This window comes from Microchirus variegatus (assembly GCF_963457635.1).
Source record: "Microchirus variegatus genome assembly, chromosome: 13".
Lineage (NCBI taxonomy): Eukaryota > Metazoa > Chordata > Actinopteri > Pleuronectiformes > Soleidae > Microchirus > Microchirus variegatus.
Genome location: NC_139814.1, coordinates 20,542,433 through 20,565,062, shown reverse-complemented (window position 1 = coordinate 20,565,062; position 22,630 = coordinate 20,542,433). Strand labels below are relative to the sequence as shown.

Sequence of the window (22,630 nt, the reverse complement as noted above, 5' to 3'; positions counted from 1 at the left end):
ACGCTGCGATAGGCAAATACAGGCTGTGTGTGTGTAATACAATTCTGAATAAATGTTCAACATCTATGGGGGGGGAAGAGGGAGGGGGGGGATCAAACATTTACAAAGTCAAATAGCAAGTTCAGCACTTTCAAGCACAGACAAGACAGGAGTTCAGAGGTAAAAGCTCCAGTTTACTCAGTAAAGTGAGCAAATTTGTGCTTAAAGTAGCCACTAATTTAGAGCCATTTCAGTGACACTTAATTTAATTTTGAATTGAACAAAACAAGACATTTGAGAACATCATCATTTATAGGCCTGGGATACACCGATCAACACAATCTTACAGTCGTACACCCACAGAGGAGCAATGACCGAGCCCTTGACCCATCCCAGGATTTAAACGAGTGACCCTCTGATTACAAGCCAAATTCCTTTCCTCTTGGCCATGAGCTGCCCATCTAAAACATTTTCATATTAATCTTGACTTAAAAGTTGGGAAAAAAATTATTTCGGGGCCCAAAAAAAATCTCCTGCAAAACCATCTAAGGGGCGCAACCCAGTCTTTGAGAATCACTGATCCATATGTTTCTTGGCCTGTGTACTTTCGGTTCTCATAATTAATAACACACTAACCTTGTTCACAAACCTAGTCCACACCTTCAGTACACTAGGGTTATAAATGACAGGAGGGAACTATTTTTAACTGCTTGGTGCTCACAGGTATTTGTGAAGAATGCTTCAATAAGAGCTGCCAAACTCAACTTTCATGCAGTGAAGCTAATTAACGTGGCAAGAAAGTCACACTTGGAAGTAATAACATACAGAATGTGTCGAGTCAAGTGGTGTCCTCTCAGAGTATATAAAAAAAACAACAGTGAGCGGGTTTGTGAACTTTGTGCCGAGTTCCCTTCCACACCCTCTGATTAGAGTCACTCCTCCGGGCAGGAATTACATCACTCTGCACATAAAATGCAGGCAGTGTTGCACGGTTGCCAGGTTTTGTGTCACAAAAGCAGCTCAACCGCCAATCAAATCCACCCACCCACAAGTACCAAATGGAAAAAGAGTATACTATAACACAGGGCTTCCACTGTTACAACAGCATCACAGTCATTTATGCCAAAAGCATAAATCCTTGAAAGTTTGTAAATTTGAAAAATCACCCTGAATAGAGATGGGTCAGTGAACGTGCTTGAATTTTGTGGAAGAAAACAGTTGATATTTAAGTACATTTTAGTGACTTCAGGGACGCAGGTTTTGAAATTCTTAAGACATTTCCAGACCTTTGAAAAGTTGGTGTGAGTTAACATAAGTAAGTAATAAGTATCAAATTAAATATGTTATATGACATTAGAACAGTTAAGTGTAAATAAGCCATTTGTATATTGAATTACAATCATTTCTGATCTTTCAGTTTCATAGTTCCCAAACTAGGGTCCAAGTCCCGCAGAGATCAAATGGGGGGAACAGAGCTTACTCTGAGGTTATTAAAATGATGTTTGAGCATATTCAATTTAGAAAATCTCAATCACACACTCTGATATTAGATAATAAGAAATGAAATCCCTTTTCTTTTGCTCCATCTGTCTGGTTTGTCTTGGACACAAGCAAATGCTATGAATGATCTGTCTGGGTTTTACAGTTTTGTTTATATACATCACTGATGTATTTAATGTATTACATGATGAGAAACTTGTAAAAGTGGATAAAGTGTTTTCCAACTGTTCCGTAAACCATCTGCAAACTTTCAAATCAATTTCTTACTGGCAGTATTCGTTAAGTTTAAGTTAAGTTTAAGTTAAGTTTAAATATCACTTTCCACCAAATCCACAAGTTGTCGACGCATTGGGAATCATTCCAGTCACTCCGACATTCTGGGAATGTGTTCGGAATGTTCCACTAGAAGTTACCAATTTCAAGAACAATGGGCAGCAAAGCATGATAATTACAACAGCGATGATATAAGGGGTTAAGAAATGTGTTTGTGCTAAGAGTTTTTCCACGTACTGTATGTTGTTACAACACAAGGCACCTGGCTGGTCTAGTTTTAAAGCACTGTAGCTCGTTGTGCCAAAGCAAATACACGACTTGTGAAACTTGTTCGTGAACTGGCGGCGATTAATCTTTCTTATTTATGTCATGGAAATATAATCTTGATTAAGTATTTTTCCTTTTACCGTCGGACACCAAATGCTAATGCGTAAATAGTTCGGAAAAAAGACTATTGTCACTTGAATGACACATTTGAAAAGCCTTAGCACTTAAGTGGTACATCCTATAAGGCATGCAGAATAAAGGTCTCAATTAGAAAGTAATGATAGTATGTTTGTTGTCAACTACTACACCCAACAACGACTACACTATTGATAGAACACAATCACAATAACCAATATTGTTTTTCTTAAACTGACATGGCCGACACATCCGATTAAAAAAGCTTCATGAATGAATGACAATGTCAATCACAAACATTTGATAAAAAGAGAACATTTGTTTTGCTTGCCTTATCTTGACCAGGACGGAGTTTCAAAGCCTTGGACCTGTTGATCTTCATCCCTGACTTTGGAAAAGCCAGGACCTTCCAAAGATCGGAGGCTGCCCAGAGACCCACTGGTAAACTATACAAGTTGTTATGCAAGACAAAGAGTGAGATAAGACCATTATCTCAACAGTGAACTTGAATTTCAGATAAAATAAGAAGATATGTTATCATCAACAGGCATATTTTAATTCATGTTTTGGTTTTGTCATGAAACCAATAAGGGAAAGCGTAAAGCTTCTTTAATAGATAATCGCTAAATATAGGTTGTCATTATTTTCATTATTCATCCCCAAATATCTTGTTTTTAGGTATTAGGTCAATTAGGTATTAGTTTGTTAGGTACCATAGTCAACCTTTACTGACTCAAATTATTTACACCTCTTAGTGTAACACAACCGACTTCTAAAAGTAAAAATTACGCCTTTCTAAATTTATAGAAAAAGTATTTACAATGCATGCAATCTTCAGACCCATATAAGCAACTGTTTCTATGTTATATAATTCTGTAGGTGAAGATGGACAATCAAGACATAAAGCAAAATGGCTTCACAGACGTCCATGGCCCTGTGGCTGGCATATTTCTGGAGAAAACCAAGGAAAAGATAACCATATACCAAGCCATGAAAAAACGGCTGCTCAAACCAGGGACAGCATTAGCCCTGCTTGAAGCACAAGCTGCCACAGTGGGCATTGTAGACCCAATAAACAACAGAATACTTCCTGTTGTAGATGCTGTCAAAGAAGGAATTGTCGGACTGGAGATGAAGGAGAAACTTCTTGGAGCAGGGAAAGCCATCAGTGGCTATGTAGACCCCTACACCAACCAAATGATATCTTTATTCCAAGCAATGCAAAAAGATTTAGTCCCAAGAGATAATGGACTGAGGTTGCTGGAAGCACAGATCGCCACACAAGGCCTGTTCGATCCCACCGAGAAAAAGAACATTTCAGTTGAATCCGCAATTCAAAAGGGCTACTATGAGAAGGGTTTAATCAATGACGGGATGTCAGAGCTCAAAGTCTTCTACAATCCAAGTTCACAAGAAACTCTCAACTACCAAAATCTCCTACAGAAATGCACCATGGAGCCCGATACAGGCCTAGTGCTACTTCCTGTCTGCATCACCTTCAAAGGTCTGAGAAGAGGCATCTCCTCTACTGAACTATTTGAATCAAAGATCATTGACAAAGAAACATACGATGACCTACGAGAGGGAAAAACCACAACACAGGATGTGATGTTGATGGAAACCGTGAAAGAATACCTGCAGGGCAAGGGCAGTATTGCAGGTATTGCGGTGCTTTCAACCAATCAAAGAATGAGCATTTACCAAGCCATGAAACAAGGAATACTGATGCCTGGAACTGCATTAGTTCTGCTGGAGGCACAAGCGTCCACTGGATTTATGATTGACCCTGTAGAAAATAAAAAGTTCACTGTGGATGAGGCCATCAAGAACAAAGTTGTTGGGCCAGAATATCATGCAAAGCTGCGTTCTGCAGAGAGAGCAGTGACTGGATACAAAGATCCATATACAGATGAAATAATATCTCTGTTTCAAGCGCTGTCCAAAGACCTAATCGTCAGGGAGCATGGGATTCGCTTACTTGAGGCACAGATTGCTACAGGTGGAATAATAGACCCAATCAACAGTCACAGACTTCCCACTGAAGTAGCATTTAAGAGAGGTTACTTTAATAAAGAAATGAATGATGTACTTGAAGATTCAGGAGATGACACAAAAGGTTTTTTTGACCCAAATACAGAAGATAATCTTACCTATCTTCAACTGGTGGAAAGGTGCGTCACCGATCCAGTCACTGGATTGTGTCTCCTGCCTCTCTTTAATAAAACAGAGAGAGTGAACTTCAACTTCATTGATTACCAAACTAAAATGGCCTTCAAAGAAGTGAAGGTGAACGTCACATGTGGGAAGTACATGGGGATGAGGGTATCTCTGTGGGAACTGTTGATGTCAGAATACTTTGATGAACAGCAGAGACGTGACATCATTCAGAAGTACAGAGAAGGGAAGCTTGATATCAAGATAATCATTACAACAGTTCTGGAAATCATTGAAAAGTCTGTGAAAACAACCACAGTTGTCTTTGAAGGTATCAGAGAAAATGTCACAGCCAAACAGCTTCTGGAGGCAGACATCATCAGTGAAGAGGTCCTTGAGGATTTGAAAAAGGGAAAAAAGTCAGTGAAAGACGTGATGGAAGACGAAACGGTAAATGTGTACCTACAAGGAAAAGGCAGCATTGCAGGTATTCTGCTCCCTGATTCTCGAGTCATGACCATCTACCAGGCCAGACACAGAGGACTGCTGATGCCAGGGACAGCTCTGATTCTGCTGGAAGCGCAGGCAGCAACGGGATTTATTATTGACCCTATCGGAAACAGAAAGTTTTCAGTGGATGATGCTGTAAAAGCAAAGATTGTGGGGCCAGATGTTTGCCAAAAGCTGCGCTCAGCAGAGAAGGCAGTCACTGGGTACAAAGATCCATATGATGGAAAAATAATCTCTCTGTTCCAAGCGATGCAAAAAGACCTCATCGTAACAGACCATGGAATTCGGCTCTTAGAGGCTCAGATTGCAACTGGTGGCATTATAGATCCAGTGAACAGCCATCGGATTCCTGTCCATGTGGCCTACGAAAGGGGCTATTTCAATGAGGAAATGAATGAAATCCTAACCGATCCAAGTGATGACACCAAAGGATTTTTTGATCCCAACAATAATGAGAACCTGACATATTTGCAGCTCATAGCCAGATGTGTCACTGATCCCAGTACAGGTCTTTGTCTTTTGCCACTCAAGAGCAAAAGCAGAAAAATTACCATTGATGATAATCTTCGAGAAATGTTCAACATAACAGTTACTGTCAAGTACGGCAGGTTCAAGGGCAAGCACACAACACTGTGGGATCTGATCAATTCAGAGTATCTGTCTGAAGACAAACGACAAGAGTTTTTCAAGCTTTTCAAATCAAGAAAAATCACACTTGAGCAACTCATCATCACCATTTTAGACATCGTTGAAAGTAAGGAAATAAAAAAGCAAGCAGCTCTGAACTTTAAAAGTCTCAGAGGAGAGGTCTCTGTTGTGGATCTTTTGGAGCTTGAAATTGTGGATGAAGAAACTTACAACAGCTTAATCGATGGACGTTTGACAAGCACTGCTGTGATGCAAATGGAAAGAGTGCGAGACTACCTTGAAGGAAAGAGTTGCATAGCTGGGGTGCTTCTTCAACCCTCAAATAAGAAGATTAGCATCTATGAGGCACAGAGACTTGGTATTCTTACACCTTGCACTGCCCTGTGCCTCCTTGAAGCACAAGCAGCCACAGGTTTCATTGTTGATCCTCTGAAAAACAAAAAACTTACAGTGGAACAAGCTCTCAGAGAAAATGTATTTGGTCCCCAGATGTATGAAAAGCTTTTGTCTGCAGAGAGGGCTGTCACCGGTTACACAGATCCATACACTGGTCAAAAGATCTCACTTTTCCAAGCCTTGAAAAGGGATTTAATTGTCAAACAGCATGGCATCCGTTTAATTGAGGCCCAAATTGGCACAGGTGGCATCATTGACCCCGTGAAGTGTCTTCACCTACCTCTCCAGGTCGCATACAAGAAGGGATATTTTGATGCAGCGCTAAATCAAATTCTGATGGACCCAACTGATGACACAAGGGGCTTTTTTGACCCAAAGTCAAAAGAAAATCTCACATACATGGAGATGTTGGGCAGATGTGTCAAAGATAAGGAAACAGGACTGTTTCTCTTGCCACTGAATGACACACCAAACGCTACAGAAAACCCTAATATCTATACTGACACAGAGATAAAGCAAGAGTTTGAAAAGACATCTGTGAACATATCAGTAGGACGCTACTCAGGGAAATCCGTTACTCTATGGGACCTGATTCACTCTAGGTACTTCACACCAGAACAGCGGCTTGAAATCATTGAAAAATACAGAACAAAGACAACTAACATACAGACTATAATCACTCTAGTGATTTCCACCATTGAAACTCTGGAAAAGAGTGAAACTCCCGAGATGATAATGGGCATGAGAAAGCCTGTCTCTGCACAACAGCTTTTGGATTCTGAAATTATTGATGCAGACACATTCAAACAAATAAAGGAAGGAAAACTAACCTTTGAAGCAATGGCCCAGCGAGAATCTGTGAAAGGATTCCTGATGGGAACAGGAAGCATTGCTGGAATCAAAGTGTATCCCTCACAGAAGGTAATGAGCATACATGATGCAAAAAAGGAAGAGCTGTTGACACCTGGCATTGCACTTCTACTACTGGAAGCACAAGCTGCAACAGGATGGGTAATTGATCCACTCAAAAACAAATTCTATTCTGTTGATGACGCAGCAAGAGAGAAATTAATTGGACTAGATATCCATGAGAACCTTCTCTCGGCTGAACGTGCAGTCACTGGCTATAAAGATCCATATACAGATGCAACAATATCCCTGTTTGAAGCACTGAATGAACAGCTGATTCAAAGAAATTATGGCATTCGTCTTCTAGAGGCACAGATAGCAACTGGGGGAATCACTGACCCAAACCTAAGTCTCAGGCTGCCTGACCATGTTGCTATTAAAAGAGGATATCTTGATGAAGAAATGAGAACACTTCTGTTGAACCCAACTGATGATGCAAAACGATTCCTTGACCCCAACACAAAAGAAAACCTCTCTTACCGTCAACTGATAAACAGATGTGAGAAAGAGGCAGAAACGGGGCTACTTCTTCTACCCCTGCATACAGATAAATCTCTTGCATTCCACACAGATGAACAAATTCAGCTTGCATTCAAAAACAAAACCGTTACCATGAATGTAGGAAAGTATAAAAACAAAGAGGTCACATTGTGGGAGGTGTTGCTTTCTGAATACATTTCAGAACAAAAAAGGAAACAGCTCATACAGCAATTCAAGACAGGAACCCTGAAAATGGAAGAAATCGTTGAAATACTCATAGTTATCATTACAGAGGTATCGTCCAAAGAAAAGAAGTTCAAAGGACTAAGAAAGCAGGTCTCAGCCAGTGAGTTGTTTGAATCAAAAATCATCTCAAAGGAACTTTTTACACAGATTATACAAGGCGAGGTAACAGAAGAGAATGTTACAAAAATGGAATCCATTCAAAAATACTTAAGGGCAACAAACTGCATAGCAGGGGTAAGAGTGGAATCCACAAAGAAGGTAATGAGCATCTATGAAGCAAAATCCAAAGGCCTGCTCACCCCTGGCACTTCACTCGTTCTGTTGGAAGCCCAAGCTGCTACTGGTTTTGTCATTGACCCAGTGAACAACAAGAAACTTTCCGTAGAGGAAGCTGTAGCTCAAGGAGTGTTTGGCAGTGAGTGGAAAAAAAAACTGCTTTCAGCAGAAAGGGCCGTCACAGGCTACAGAGATCCATACACTGGAGACACAATTTCTTTGTTCCAAGCCTTGAAAAAGGATCTTATAGTAATGGAACATGGAATTCGGCTTCTGGAAGCCCAGATTGCAACAGGGGGCATAATTGATCCACTCCACAGCCATCGAGTGCCTGTACAGGTGGCATATGAAAGAGGTTACTTTGATGAAGAAATGAACCAGATTTTGTCTGATCCTGATGACGACACCAAGGGCTTCTTTGATCCCAACACCCAAGACAACCTCACCTACATGCAGTTGATAGAGAGATGTGTAATTGATCCCACCACAGACCTAAATTTGCTAGTCATTGTTAAGAAAGGAGAGTTTTATTTCTTTGTTGATGAGTCGACAAAGCTCATTCTGAAATCTACAACAACAACAAGAGCAGGAGGTAAATACCAAGGGAGAACCATGTCACTGTGGGATCTTCTTTACTCCAAATACATCACTGAGGAGAAGAGGAGAGAACTTGTGCAACAGTACAAGTCTGGATCAATCACAATTGAACGTTTTCTGGAAATTATCCTGACAACCATTCAGCAGCAGACAGCCTCTTCATTAACAAGTGTCACATGCCAACCACCACAAACCAATGTTGACAGCAGCACATCAAAAACCACCATCACCACTACTACCATCTCTGAGACAAGTCAACTTCCAAAGTTCCATGGTATCAGAAAAGATGTAACTGCCAAAGAGCTGCTCAAATCCCAAATCATCACTGAGGACCTCTACAAAGGTCTTAGCTCTGGACAGGTCACAGTGACTGAAATCAGTGAAATGGACTCGGTGCGGAAGTACCTCGAGGGGACCAACAGTATTGCTGGAGTGTACCTGCAATCCACCAAGGAGACGCTGAGTATCTATGAAGCTAAACTCAGACGCCTACTGACCCCAGGTACTTCTCTGGTTTTGCTAGAGGCCCAAGCAGCCACTGGCTTTGTCATTGACCCAGTGAAAAACAAGAAACTTTCAGTCGAGGAAGCTGCAAATCAAGGGTTAGTTGGTAATGAGTGGAAAAAAAAACTGCTCTCAGCAGAAAGGGCTGTAACAGGATACACAGATCCCTACACCGATAAAACAATTTCCTTGTTCCAAGCCTTGAAAAAAGATCTCATCGTGAAAGATCATGGAATTCGTCTCCTTGAAGCACAAATTGCTACTGGAGGAATAATTGACCCAGTGCACAGTCACAGAGTTCCCGTACAAGTGGCATATGAAAGAGGTTACTTCGATGAAGAAATGAACCAGGTTTTGTCTGACCCCGATGACGACACCAAGGGCTTCTTTGATCCCAACACCCAAGAGAACCTCACCTACCTCCAGCTGGTAGAGAGATGTGTAATTGATCCATTCACAGGTCTAAGTTTGCTAGTCATTGTGAAGAAAGGAGAGTTTTACTTCTTTGTTGATGAGTCGACAAAGCTCATTCTGAAATCTACAACAACAACAAGAGCAGGAGGTAAATACCAAGGGAGAACCATGTCACTGTGGGATCTTCTTTACTCCAAATACATCACTGAGGAGAAGAGGAGAGAACTTGTGCAGCAGTACAAGTCTGGATCAATTACAATTGAACGTTTTCTGGAAATCATCCTGACAATCATTAAGCAGCAGACAACCTCTTCATTAACAAGTGTCACATGCCAACCACCACAAACCAATGTTGACAGCAGCACATCAAAAACCACCATCACCACTACGACCATCTCTGAGACAAGTCAACTTCCAAAGTTCCATGGTATCAGAAAGGATGTCAGTGCAACTGAGCTGCTAGCATCTCAAATCATCACTGAGGACCTCTACAAAGGTCTTAGCACTGGACAGGTCACAGTGACTGAAATCAGTGAAATGGACTCGGTGCGGAAGTACCTTGAGGGGACCAACAGTATTGCAGGAGTGTACCTACAATCCACCAAGGAGACGCTGAGTATCAATGAAGCTAAACTAAGACGCCTACTGACCCCAGGTACTTCTCTGGTTTTGCTAGAGGCCCAAGCAGCCACTGGCTTTGTCATTGATCCAGTGAAAAACAAGAAACTTTCAGTCGAGGAAGCTGCAAATCAAGGGTTAGTTGGCAATGAGTGGAAAAACAAACTGCTCTCAGCAGAAAGGGCTGTAACAGGATACACAGATCCCTACACTGAAAAAACTATTTCTTTGTTCCAAGCTCTGAAAAAAGATCTCATTGTGAAAGATCATGGGATTCGTCTCCTTGAAGCACAAATTGCTACTGGAGGAATAATTGACCCAGTGCACAGTCACAGAGTTCCTGTACAAGTGGCATATGAAAGAGGTTACTTCGATGAAGAAATGAACCAAGTTTTGTCTGACCCTGATGACGACACCAAGGGCTTCTTTGATCCCAACACCCAAGAGAACCTCACCTACCTCCAGCTGGTAGAGAGATGTGTAATTGATCCATTCACAGGTCTAAGTTTGCTAGTCATTGTGAAGAAAGGAGAGTTTTACTTCTTTGTTGATGAGGCTACAAAGCTCATTCTGAAATCTACAACAACAACAAGAGCAGGAGGTAAATACCAAGGGAGAACCATGTCACTGTGGGATCTTCTTTACTCCAAATACATCACTGAGGAGAAGAGGAGAGAACTTGTGCAGCAGTACAAGTCTGGATCAATCACAATTGAACGTTTTCTGGAAATCATCCTGACAATCATTCAGCAGCAGACAACCTCTTCATTAACAAGTGTCACATGCCAACCACCACAAACCAATGTTGACAGCAGCACATCAAAAACCACCATCACCACTACTACCATCTCTGAGACAAGTCAACTTCCAAAGTTCCATGGTATCAGAAAAGATGTCACTGCAACTGAGCTGCTAGCATCTCAAATCATCACTGAGGACCTCTACAAAGGTCTTAGCACTGGACAGGTCACAGTGACTGAAATCAGTGAAATGGACTCGGTGCGGAAGTACCTTGAGGGGACCAACAGTATTGCAGGAGTGTACCTGCAATCCACCAAGGAGACGCTGAGTATCAATGAAGCTAAACTCAGACGCCTACTGACCCCAGGTACTTCTCTGGTTTTGCTAGAGGCCCAAGCAGCCACTGGCTTTGTCATTGATCCAGTGAAAAACAAGAAACTTTCAGTCGAGGAAGCTGCAAATCAAGGGTTAATTGGCAATGAGTGGAAAAACAAACTGCTCTCAGCAGAAAGGGCTGTAACAGGATACACAGATCCCTACACTGAAAAAACTATTTCTTTGTTCCAAGCTCTGAAAAAAGATCTCATTGTGAAAGATCATGGAATTCGTCTCCTTGAAGCACAAATTGCTACTGGAGGAATAATTGACCCAGTGCACAGTCACAGAGTTCCTGTACAAGTGGCATATGAAAGAGGTTACTTCGATGAAGAAATGAACCAAGTTTTGTCTGACCCTGATGACGACACCAAGGGCTTCTTTGATCCCAACACCCAAGAGAACCTCACCTACCTCCAGCTGGTAGAGAGATGTGTAATTGATCCATTCACAGGTCTAAGTTTGCTAGTCATTGTGAAGAAAGGAGAGTTTTACTTCTTTGTTGATGAGGCTACAAAGCTCATTCTGAAATCTACAACAACAACAAGAGCAGGAGGTAAATACCAAGGGAGAACCATGTCACTGTGGGATCTTCTTTACTCCAAATACATCACTGAGGAGAAGAGGAGAGAACTTGTGCAGCAGTACAAGTCTGGATCAATCACAATTGAACGTTTTCTGGAAATCATCCTGACAATCATTCAGCAGCAGACAACCTCTTCATTAACAAGTGTCACATGCCAACCACCACAAACCAATGTTGACAGCAGCACATCAAAAACCACCATCACCACTACTACCATCTCTGAGACAAGTCAACTTCCAAAGTTCCATGGTATCAGAAAAGATGTCAGTGCAACTGAGCTGCTAGCATCTCAAATCATCACTGAGGACCTCTACAAAGGTCTTAGCACTGGACAGGTCACAGTGACTGAAATCAGTGAAATGGACTCGGTGCGGAAGTACCTTGAGGGGACCAACAGCATTGCTGGAGTGTACCTGCAATCCACCAAGGAGACGCTGAGTATCAATGAAGCTAAACTCAGACGCCTACTGACCCCAGGTACTTCTCTGGTTTTGCTAGAAGCCCAAGCAGCCACTGGCTTTGTCATTGATCCAGTGAAAAACAAGAAACTTTCAGTCGAGGAAGCTGCAAATCAAGGGTTAGTTGGCAATGAGTGGAAAAAAAAACTGCTCTCAGCAGAAAGGGCTGTAACAGGATACACAGATCCCTACACCGATAAAACAATTTCCTTGTTCCAAGCCTTGAAAAAAGATCTCATCGTGAAAGATCATGGAATTCGTCTCCTTGAAGCACAAATTGCTACTGGAGGAATAATTGACCCAGTGCACAGTCACAGAGTTCCCGTACAAGTGGCATATGAAAGAGGTTACTTCGATGAAGAAATGAACCAGGTTTTGTCTGACCCCGATGACGACACCAAGGGCTTCTTTGATCCCAACACCCAAGAGAACCTCACCTACCTCCAGCTGGTAGAGAGATGTGTAATTGATCCATTCACAGGTCTAAGTTTGCTAGTCATTGTGAAGAAAGGAGAGTTTTACTTCTTTGTTGATGAGTCCACAAAGCTCATTCTGAAATCTACAACAACAACAAGAGCAGGAGGTAAATACCAAGGGAGAACCATGTCACTGTGGGATCTTCTTTACTCCAAATACATCACTGAGGAGAAGAGGAGAGAACTTGTGCAGCAGTACAAGTCTGGATCAATCACAATTGAACGTTTTCTGGAAATCATCCTGACAATCATTCAGCAGCAGACAACCTCTTCATTAACAAGTGTCACATGCCAACCACCACAAACCAATGTTGACAGCAGCACATCAAAAACCACCATCACCACTACTGCCATCTCTGAGACAAGTCAACTTCCAAAGTTCCATGGTATCAGAAAAGATGTCACTGCAACTGAGCTGCTAGCATCTCAAATCATCACTGAGGACCTCTACAAAGGTCTTAGCACTGGACAGGTCACAGTGACTGAAATCAGTGAAATGGACTCGGTGCGGAAGTACCTTGAGGGGACCAACAGTATTGCAGGAGTGTACCTGCAATCCACCAAGGAGACGCTGAGTATCAATGAAGCTAAACTCAGACGCCTACTGACCCCAGGTACTTCTCTGGTTTTGCTAGAGGCCCAAGCAGCCACTGGCTTTGTCATTGATCCAGTGAAAAACAAGAAACTTTCAGTCGAGGAAGCTGCAAATCAAGGGTTAATTGGCAATGAGTGGAAAAACAAACTGCTCTCAGCAGAAAGGGCTGTAACAGGATACACAGATCCCTACACTGAAAAAACTATTTCTTTGTTCCAAGCTCTGAAAAAAGATCTCATTGTGAAAGATCATGGGATTCGTCTCCTTGAAGCACAAATTGCTACTGGAGGAATAATTGACCCAGTGCACAGTCACAGAGTTCCTGTACAAGTGGCATATGAAAGAGGTTACTTCGATGAAGAAATGAACCAAGTTTTGTCTGACCCTGATGACGACACCAAGGGCTTCTTTGATCCCAACACCCAAGAGAACCTCACCTACCTCCAGCTGGTAGAGAGATGTGTAATTGATCCATTCACAGGTCTAAGTTTGCTAGTCATTGTGAAGAAAGGAGAGTTTTACTTCTTTGTTGATGAGGCTACAAAGCTCATTCTGAAATCTACAACAACAACAAGAGCAGGAGGTAAATACCAAGGGAGAACCATGTCACTGTGGGATCTTCTTTACTCCAAATACATCACTGAGGAGAAGAGGAGAGAACTTGTGCAGCAGTACAAGTCTGGATCAATCACAATTGAACGTTTTCTGGAAATCATCCTGACAATCATTCAGCAGCAGACAACCTCTTCATTAACAAGTGTCACATGCCAACCACCACAAACCAATGTTGACAGCAGCACATCAAAAACCACCATCACCACTACTACCATCTCTGAGACAAGTCAACTTCCAAAGTTCCATGGTATCAGAAAAGATGTCAGTGCAACTGAGCTGCTAGCATCTCAAATCATCACTGAGGACCTCTACAAAGGTCTTAGCACTGGACAGGTCACAGTGACTGAAATCAGTGAAATGGACTCGGTGCGGAAGTACCTTGAGGGGACCAACAGCATTGCTGGAGTGTACCTGCAATCCACCAAGGAGACGCTGAGTATCAATGAAGCTAAACTCAGACGCCTACTGACCCCAGGTACTTCTCTGGTTTTGCTAGAAGCCCAAGCAGCCACTGGCTTTGTCATTGACCCAGTGAAAAACAAGAAACTTTCAGTCGAGGAAGCTGCAAATCAAGGGTTAGTTGGCAATGAGTGGAAAAAAAAACTGCTCTCAGCAGAAAGGGCTGTAACAGGATACAGAGATCCCTACACCGATAAAACAATTTCCTTGTTCCAAGCCTTGAAAAAAGATCTCATTGTGAAAGATCATGGAATTCGTCTCCTTGAAGCACAAATTGCTACTGGAGGAATAATTGACCCAGTGCACAGTCACAGAGTTCCCGTACAAGTGGCATATGAAAGAGGTTACTTCGATGAAGAAATGAACCAGGTTTTGTCTGACCCTGATGACGACACCAAGGGCTTCTTTGATCCCAACACCCAAGAGAACCTCACCTACCTCCAGCTGGTAGAGAGATGTGTAATTGATCCATTCACAGGTCTAAGTTTGCTAGTCATTGTGAAGAAAGGAGAGTTTTACTTTTTTGTTGATGAGTCGACAAAGCTCATTCTGAAATCGACAACAACAACAAGAGCAGGAGGTAAATACCAAGGGAGAACCATGTCACTGTGGGATCTTCTTTACTCCAAATACATCACTGAGGAGAAGAGGAGAGAACTTGTGCAGCAGTACAAGTCTGGATCAATTACAATTGAACGTTTTCTGGAAATCATCCTGACAATCATTCAGCAGCAGACAACCTCTTCATTAACAAGTGTCACATGCCAACCACCACAAACCAATGTTGACAGCAGCACATCAAAAACCACCATCACCACTACTACCATCTCTGAGACAAGTCAACTTCCAAAGTTCCATGGAATCAGAAAGGATGTCAGTGCAACTGAGCTGCTAGAATCTCAAATCATCACTGAGGACCTCTACAAAGGTCTTAGCACTGGACAAATCACAGTGACGGAAATCAGTGAAATGGACTCGGTACGGAAGTACCTTGAGGGGACCAACAGCATTGCAGGAGTGTACCTGCAATCCACCAAGGAGACGCTGAGTATCTATGAAGCTAAACTCAGACGTCTACTGACCCCAGGTACTTCTCTGGTTTTGCTCGAGGCCCAAGCAGCCACTGGCTTTGTCATTGACCCAGTGAAAAACAAGAAACTTTCAGTTGAGGAAGCTGCAGCTCAAGGAGTGGTTGGCAATGAGTGGAAAAACAAACTGCTCTCAGCAGAAAGAGCCGTTACAGGATACAGAGATCCCTACACTGAAAAAACTATTTCCTTGTTCCAAGCTTTGAAAAAAGATCTCATTGTAAAAGATCATGGAATTCGTCTCCTTGAAGCACAAATTGCCACCGGAGGAATAATTGACCCAGTGTACAGTCACAGAGTTCCTGTACAAGTGGCATATGAAAGAGGTTACTTCGATGAAGAAATGAACCAGATCTTGTCTGATTCTGATGACGACACCAAGGGCTTCTTTGATCCCAACACTCATGAGAACCTCACCTACCTCCAGCTGGTAGAGAGATGTGTAATTGATCCCATCACAGGTCTAAGTCTACTCCCCTTGAACAGATGATGGCAAGAAAACCGTGACCATAGACTTTGTGTTTGGTTAGCATATATACCATGTTTTTGTACTAATTTCCTCAGTACATTTTTGTTAAAATAACAAAATAGTTTCAGTGCATGTATTTCACAATTTTACTTTTATTTCAACCTGTGTTGACCACATAGCATATGTAAATATACTGTATGGACAACACAGCAATACTATAGCAATAAGTGTTTTCATTTATGGTTTTATTCACCACTTTCTCTGTTCAGTACTATAGGCCGCTTAAGTCAGCATACATCTGAGTGGTAGCGGTGGTATCAGTTTGGGTTTGAGACAATTTAATTTAATTGATTTAATGATGTTTGATTGGTGGGTTGATGGATTTGAGTTTTTTTTAAATATACACTCAATATATTATTCTCAGTAAGTGAAAGATGGGAATAGTACATTGTTGTTTTAAGGCCCGTTTACACTTCACTATGGCAACCATGCATTTCTTTTTGCTTGCAGTTTTATTTAAAAAAAAAAAATTTGCTCTTGTGTGTCTCAATAAATAATCAAATTAAGATAATAGTTTGTCTTTCTTTTAATGGTAACATCTTATGTCGGTGAAACTCCCATCAAGTACCCATGATAATTTCAGTTCAACCAAGTGAAAAAGGTCAACCTGGTCTTTACAGTAAAGAGGACAACAACCCCAAGTGGAAACAACTTGCAAGTGGTGCTGAACATAATTTATTTCAAAAAGATTTGACAAAAATGTTTTTTTTCAAATTATCCAATGTAAAAAATGTAGAAAAAGGTTCATAAGAGAAATTCTGAAATACACAACTGTTTGAGAGCAACCCAGGCTCATGATTACATTGACATCTAAGCAGTTTAAGAGAGTTTAAGTTATTACAAGATTTGTAAATTTGAATCTTACAGCTTAATGATTTTTAAAGTTAAGGCATGCATGAATATTATAATAATATTGTACCACAGAGCCATTAGAATAATAAAAATATGGTGGACCAAATGAAGTGGTTTTGAGATCAATATTAACTAGTATGCATGTGATCGCAATGAGACCTACATGTGGAATGCACTTGTGGAAACTTGGTAAAGTGTTGGGACAAACTGAGTTGCATTTTATTTCCACTCTATACTCTTATTATTTTTTTACTTAAATGTATCTGAATTAGATGTCGACTGTGCTCTTACCTGGCCTTAATACAACAGCAGCAACAGGATTCCAAACCTCTGGTTTCTTCCCTCTCACAATAAAGGAGTGCTTTAGCACCTGTTACACGTGAACAATATACACATTAAGAAACATTAACAATAACAAACAAGTGTAAAAATCACACTATTAACTAAACCATATACAGTAACAGTAATCCACAAAGAGGAATGTGAGTGTGAGTGTTTTGAGGGGATGGACAAAACGAAGAGCAGAACTACTCCAGTTTGTCCAGTAGCTGGCGAATGTCTTCTTGGCCACGATAAATTCTCTTAACTCCTCGTGGAAGGTAACGGCAGGATGTAAGGTTGAGGTAGTTAAGTCCAGTCATTTGGCCAACGACTGACCTGGAAAATAAAGCACAGATATAATTTTCTTAACCTCATAAAATCCTACGAAATCTAATGATTATTTAAAACAGGCAGCACTCAAGATTTCTAAATGCAAAAGTATGATTTAAAATCAGTTCTGTATGTTTTCCAGGCTCTTGAAAGTGTCCTAGTCGACTACAACAATACAAATGTGTATAACTGTATTAATAGAGGATAAGCAATAAGCAACAGGAAATAAGTAAACGGTGTAATAAAAAGAAAGAAACAATAGCAATATAAAAAAAATAATTAGTGTAAATTGGGCTGCAACAATTATTCCATTAATTGATTATGAATCCTCAACTATCTTGATAATCAAGTAATAGGTTTGAATGTTTTTTCAATAATTGAAAAAATGTTCTAGTTTTTCAGCATCTTAAATGTGAATATTTTCTGGTTCCTTTGTTCCACATAACAAATAAATGATTAAAAGTGAATAATGTCAGTTTGAGGACAAAAAAAGACATTTGAGAACATCATCATTTCCAGGTTTGGGAAACAGATCAACATTTGGGAAACAGATCGACAACAGACCAAACAAGCACTAATGGAGTGAAGTGAAACAGCTTGAATGTACAAAATGTATGTCACAGTGGTTTTAGTTCTATAGTATTGCACTGCACTTTTCTGTGTATTTCACAGCGAGTACCTGAGGGCAGGTGGTGTGATCCTTGTTCCACTCAGGTTGAGTGAACGCAGCTTGTCTGCCTCTGTTGCCTCAGCGAGGTTACTCATTGCGATCTCCAAATCCTCCTCGGAAAAGAGCTGATTTGCTATGTCCAGCTGCTGCAACGTCTGACTCCACTTCTGGGTCACCATATGAAGACCCTTCTTCGTTGAAAGCCCGATGTGGCTGCTGAAATACTGTCCCCAGAAAAGACACTCGAGCTCTGCCAAATACATCGAGAAAAAACTGGATTTCAAGCTCTGACACTTCTGTGTTTTATTAGAAAATATAATTATTGCATTGATTTAATAGAAATGGAAATGTGAATTATATACAAAAACTACAAAAATTAAACCTTTCTTGCACATATTTCTATTACATTACATCTGACAATCACACTTGTGTAACTTTACAACCACAATTAAAGAGTATAAATGTATAACTTAGGCCTACCAGGACAGGGTAATGTTGAGAGACCGGATGGTGATATTCGCGAACAGCCTCGCAAGTCCAGCACCCGCAGCCTGGTGGAGCTGAAGAGAATGTCCAGCAGGTCTTTGTCGGTCATGTAGGAGTAAGACGTGGTTGCAATACACAGCTCCTCCAACAACGGGAAGCCTGACGTGGAATCAGCACCGCGACGCACCGTCTTATGTAGAGGTCGGACGTTCAGCATGCGGAAGGTCTGAAGGTAAAAATGTGCAAAAAAACTTTAGGGCTAACACTGTTGATTAATCAAGTACATGTTTGGTCAAGAAAATGTTCTTTAATTTTTGCTTTGTTTGCGAACTTAAATTACTGAGTTTTAATGATATATTTATTATCTGAAGCAAAGAAACCAAAAACATATTCACATTGAGGAAGCTGAGAAGCAATCAATTATGAAAATAGTTGACAGTATATAGTTTTTTTTAATTTAATAAAGTATATAAATATTTGAATTCATACTAGATTTTTTATTTCAGCTTTGATAGTTACATTGAAACAACACACTAGTCATTTTTCTTACCTTGAGTTTCGGGCATGCCATCTGTAGTGCGTGAATGCAAATGGCAAGTTCACAGTTTTTACTGTCGAGTTTTGTATTCACCTCCAGCAACTCCAAATCCGGACAGCATCCCCTCTGGGAAAAAAAATAAAAAGTGTTGTGTGTGTGTTTCATGGTGTGTAATTGACAAAAAAAAAAGAAGAATGGACAATGTCTTACAGATAACGCAGCAAGAAGTCGGTCATTCTTTAGTGCATGAGTGAACCAAATTTGCTTGATCTGATGTCCATGCTTTTCAAGGTACTCCAGCAGTCCTTCAACCTGAAACTACAGCAGGGGAAAAAAGTTCTACTACTTATTTTTCTCCGTCTAATGAATTCTGGCAGAATGTACAATAACAAGTGCAATGCTGCCCTCCATAGTTCAAAGTTTGTAATCACATTTCCTCTTGGTGGTTTGTCAGAAATTTAATGTTCAAATCCTTCTTCTTCCAAAAGCTTTACACTGCTGCACATTGACCAGTTGCATGATGAAACACCAAAACTGCCCCAATGACAAGGCGATGACTCCTCTCAACACCGACCCCAAGGAAACACATGTAATCCTCAAGGCAGTAAAAAGGTTCCTCCAAAGTTCTAACCCTAACCCAGTTTTGAGAGAGAGGAAGAACCCAGAGAAACCAAAGACCACAAAAAAAACAAGATAGAGGAGTCGAGAGGATCCAGTGCTGTTTTATGTGTAGTAGTATGTTGTCAAATGTGAAAATGCTGCTTTTGTACAGTCTGATATCAGGCTATTTTTTTTACTCAGACTTTAACAAGTTATCATACATTGAGTGAGTTGGAATATGAGTTTTAAGATAAGCAACCACAGCCTTGAAACTAAGCAGTATAGTGAGGACTAATCCACTGGCTGTTCTGCGACGTACCTCTGAATACTGAAGATTTATGCTCTGCAGTGAGCTGCTGTGCTGACCAAGGATTTGGAATGCTCCTGCTGTCAGGCCAGTGCAGTAAGAGAGTGTCAGGGATCGAAGGTGAGGACAGGACTGTGAAACAACCTGAATTTGATCACAACACAAACAGGAACACAGTAAATACAACTGTTCACACTGAAAAACAAGTGTAATTGATTTGAAAAGCACAGCAAGTATTTCATTTACTGGGAAACATTGATCATTTTGTCATCAATAACATGCATGTATATAGTATATGATAAAAGGGGGCCCATAATTGTGTTAACTCTTGACACAGATATTAGATATAAATATATTATTATTAGTCTATTAATGTTCAGTGATATAATAAAAACAGTTATATTGGTGTAGTCATTTGTAGTCAGAACCCAACATTTTTGAGGGTCATTCTGAGTTTCACTTAGATAGGAAAAGGATTTCCAACTCGGAAACTTGGAGCAACATCTTAACATGGGATTCTACGATGGCTGCCACCATATAAACACTGGTAATTTTACTGTTGATAGTATTACTGCTTTAATGTCTAATAATAGACATGTTGCTTGTTTGTGTGCGCAAAATATGTACAGCTTTGTAATTGAGTGGTATTGCGTTTGCTTTTCCGACTTTCACAACTGGAACTCTATGAACTGTGGGGTGTTGTCACTCACTCTGTTTTGAGTTTAGATATAAACAGCTTATCTCTCTGACTTACCTCTACTGCATAATTAGCGATCTTTGACCAGTGACAGAGAGAGAACTCTCGCAGCTGAGAAAATCTAGACAAAAACAAATACAGTTTGTGTAAATAGTAAAAATATAAGCACAAACCTCTTGAGAGAACAGATATTATATACTGTCAAACAGCTAAATTTAACAAATTAAACAGACCTGTTTTGCGCCAGCCAGTCAAAAGTGTCCTTAATCTTCTTCTCAATTTTAGGTAGCTGTTTTTTCCCAGGTGCCACCCAGCAGTGACCGACAGACACTTTCCGCCACAGGACGGGACTGGAGGCAGCGGCGTTCCACAGTCGACACACTCTGCCCACTCTGCAACACAAACACAGCAGGAAATGATAATGTAGTTCCCTATGGAAATCATGGCTGCCAACCTCTCGTGACACTCATGTGGAGGATAATCCATTAAAAAATGGCACACAATAATATCAATATTAACTGTTTTATGTGCTAAAATATCATAAAACCAATTTGGCAACCATAAATGCATTTCTCGCATCCCCAGCTCTGGAAATGACTGAGCTATATTATCATAAGTAATAGCACCAAAGTAGTGAATTTTTTTTGACAAAATCAAATAAAAATTGTGCCAATTACCTGCATAAGAAAGGCATGGCCCCATCTTGAACGACCACCATATTAAATATATTTACTAACACCTCCTCTGGTAGACTTTGACCCCATCTGTGGTCCAGCGATTTGTGAGGCACAAAATCAGCAGCGTCTTCCTCCATTTTGGTAACTGGATTCTTCGCTGGCTTCGGTTTGGCACGGACTGTCTTTAATTTCTTAAACTGTGTGGATTTTAACTTTCCTTTAACAACCGTTTTCTTCTTGATTCTCCTCTTATGTGGCTTCCAGACGGAACCATCATACTGAGAGGAGGCATTTGATATAACGAGGAGCATGTCTTCTCCTTGTTGGACAGTGTAGCCAAGCTGGGAAGACCTGGACACTCTTGCCTTTTTATGCTTCTTCGCCTTTGCATTTTTTAGCCCAGCAGATTTCCTCTTCAGAGGTGACTTCTCTGACTTTGATCCGTTTCCTTCTTGACCCGACACAGTTGAAGTACTTGGGGCAGCTTCGTCATTGCTTTCACTGTGGGTTGAAGCTTCTGCCTCAGGAGAATCCATCATACACTGCTATCTAGTCTTTACAATTGGCAACATTCTAAGAAATCCCAAGTAATGACATCAGCATCTGCAAGTAGAATCAGAAGAACATCAGCAATTATAATATACTTCTATGCTATAACTTCTTAATCGTTCAGCTCAGGCTGTATTGTTTCACAGTGATACAACATAGATATTGTACAATAAATTCACTTTTAAAGAGGCAATAACACAATTGCTTAATGCTTAAAAGTCTGTTTTGATGTAAATTAATTTAAAAAACAATAGTGACTCTAAATGCACCTCATTGACTATGTGTAAACAGTCACGTTCACGTACAACCGTTGTCGGACGATTGTGAAGAAAACGACGCACACACCTAAAAATACACACACCCTTTCATTTAATTGAACATGCGGACTACTTTGATCATCATCATTTTATTAACGCAGACGCTAATTTGTTGGCTAAATGAATGAAGAAAGGCTACTCTTCAAAGGTTAGCTCAGCTAACTTGTGTTACAGCAACTTCAAAAGTCACCGCGCAACACAACAGAGCAGAAAAACGACTCCGCGCGTAATAACGGATACCGCTACAAACAATGTCCGCTGTTTTCTGGATTAAAAACTACCGTTACTGACTCTGTGTTGTTGTTTTTTGACATTACCTGCTCATGTTAGCTTGTATTAGCAGCTGGTCTGTTAGCCGCCTCCTCCAGTCACAGTAGTAATCCCACAATGCACTTCACTGTCCTGTGATTGGTGAAATTCTCGACAAACGCCCGCCTTCTGTAAACGTGTCCAATCAC

At 40.8% G+C, this 22,630-nt stretch overlaps 2 protein-coding genes across 2 annotated transcripts; one reads left to right on the top strand and one right to left on the bottom strand.

Annotated features, from left to right (window-relative positions):
- Positions 1 to 3,039: 3,039 nt before the first annotated feature.
- eppk1 (epiplakin 1) lies at positions 3,040 to 16,272 on the top strand (the record flags this gene model as incomplete). Its single annotated transcript, XM_083899560.1, has 1 exon — positions 3,040 to 16,272. The coding sequence occupies one exon, from the start codon at positions 3,040 to 3,042 to the stop codon at positions 15,787 to 15,789; it is 12,750 nt and encodes a 4,249-aa protein (XP_083755686.1). The 3' UTR covers positions 15,790 to 16,272.
- Positions 16,273 to 17,207: 935 nt separating this feature from the next.
- On the bottom strand, positions 17,208 to 22,554 carry fbxl6 (F-box and leucine-rich repeat protein 6; the record flags this gene model as incomplete). The annotated part of the gene is made up of 10 exons (XM_083900271.1): positions 22,490 to 22,554; positions 21,307 to 21,909; positions 20,863 to 21,021; positions 20,687 to 20,750; positions 19,945 to 20,076; positions 19,236 to 19,343; positions 19,038 to 19,151; positions 18,482 to 18,713; positions 18,011 to 18,251; positions 17,208 to 17,337 (listed from the first exon to the last, which is right to left on the bottom strand). The coding sequence occupies exons 2-10, from the start codon at positions 21,843 to 21,845 to the stop codon at positions 17,208 to 17,210; spliced, it is 1,719 nt and encodes a 572-aa protein (XP_083756397.1). The 5' UTR covers positions 21,846 to 21,909; positions 22,490 to 22,554.
- Positions 22,555 to 22,630: the final 76 nt, after the last annotated feature.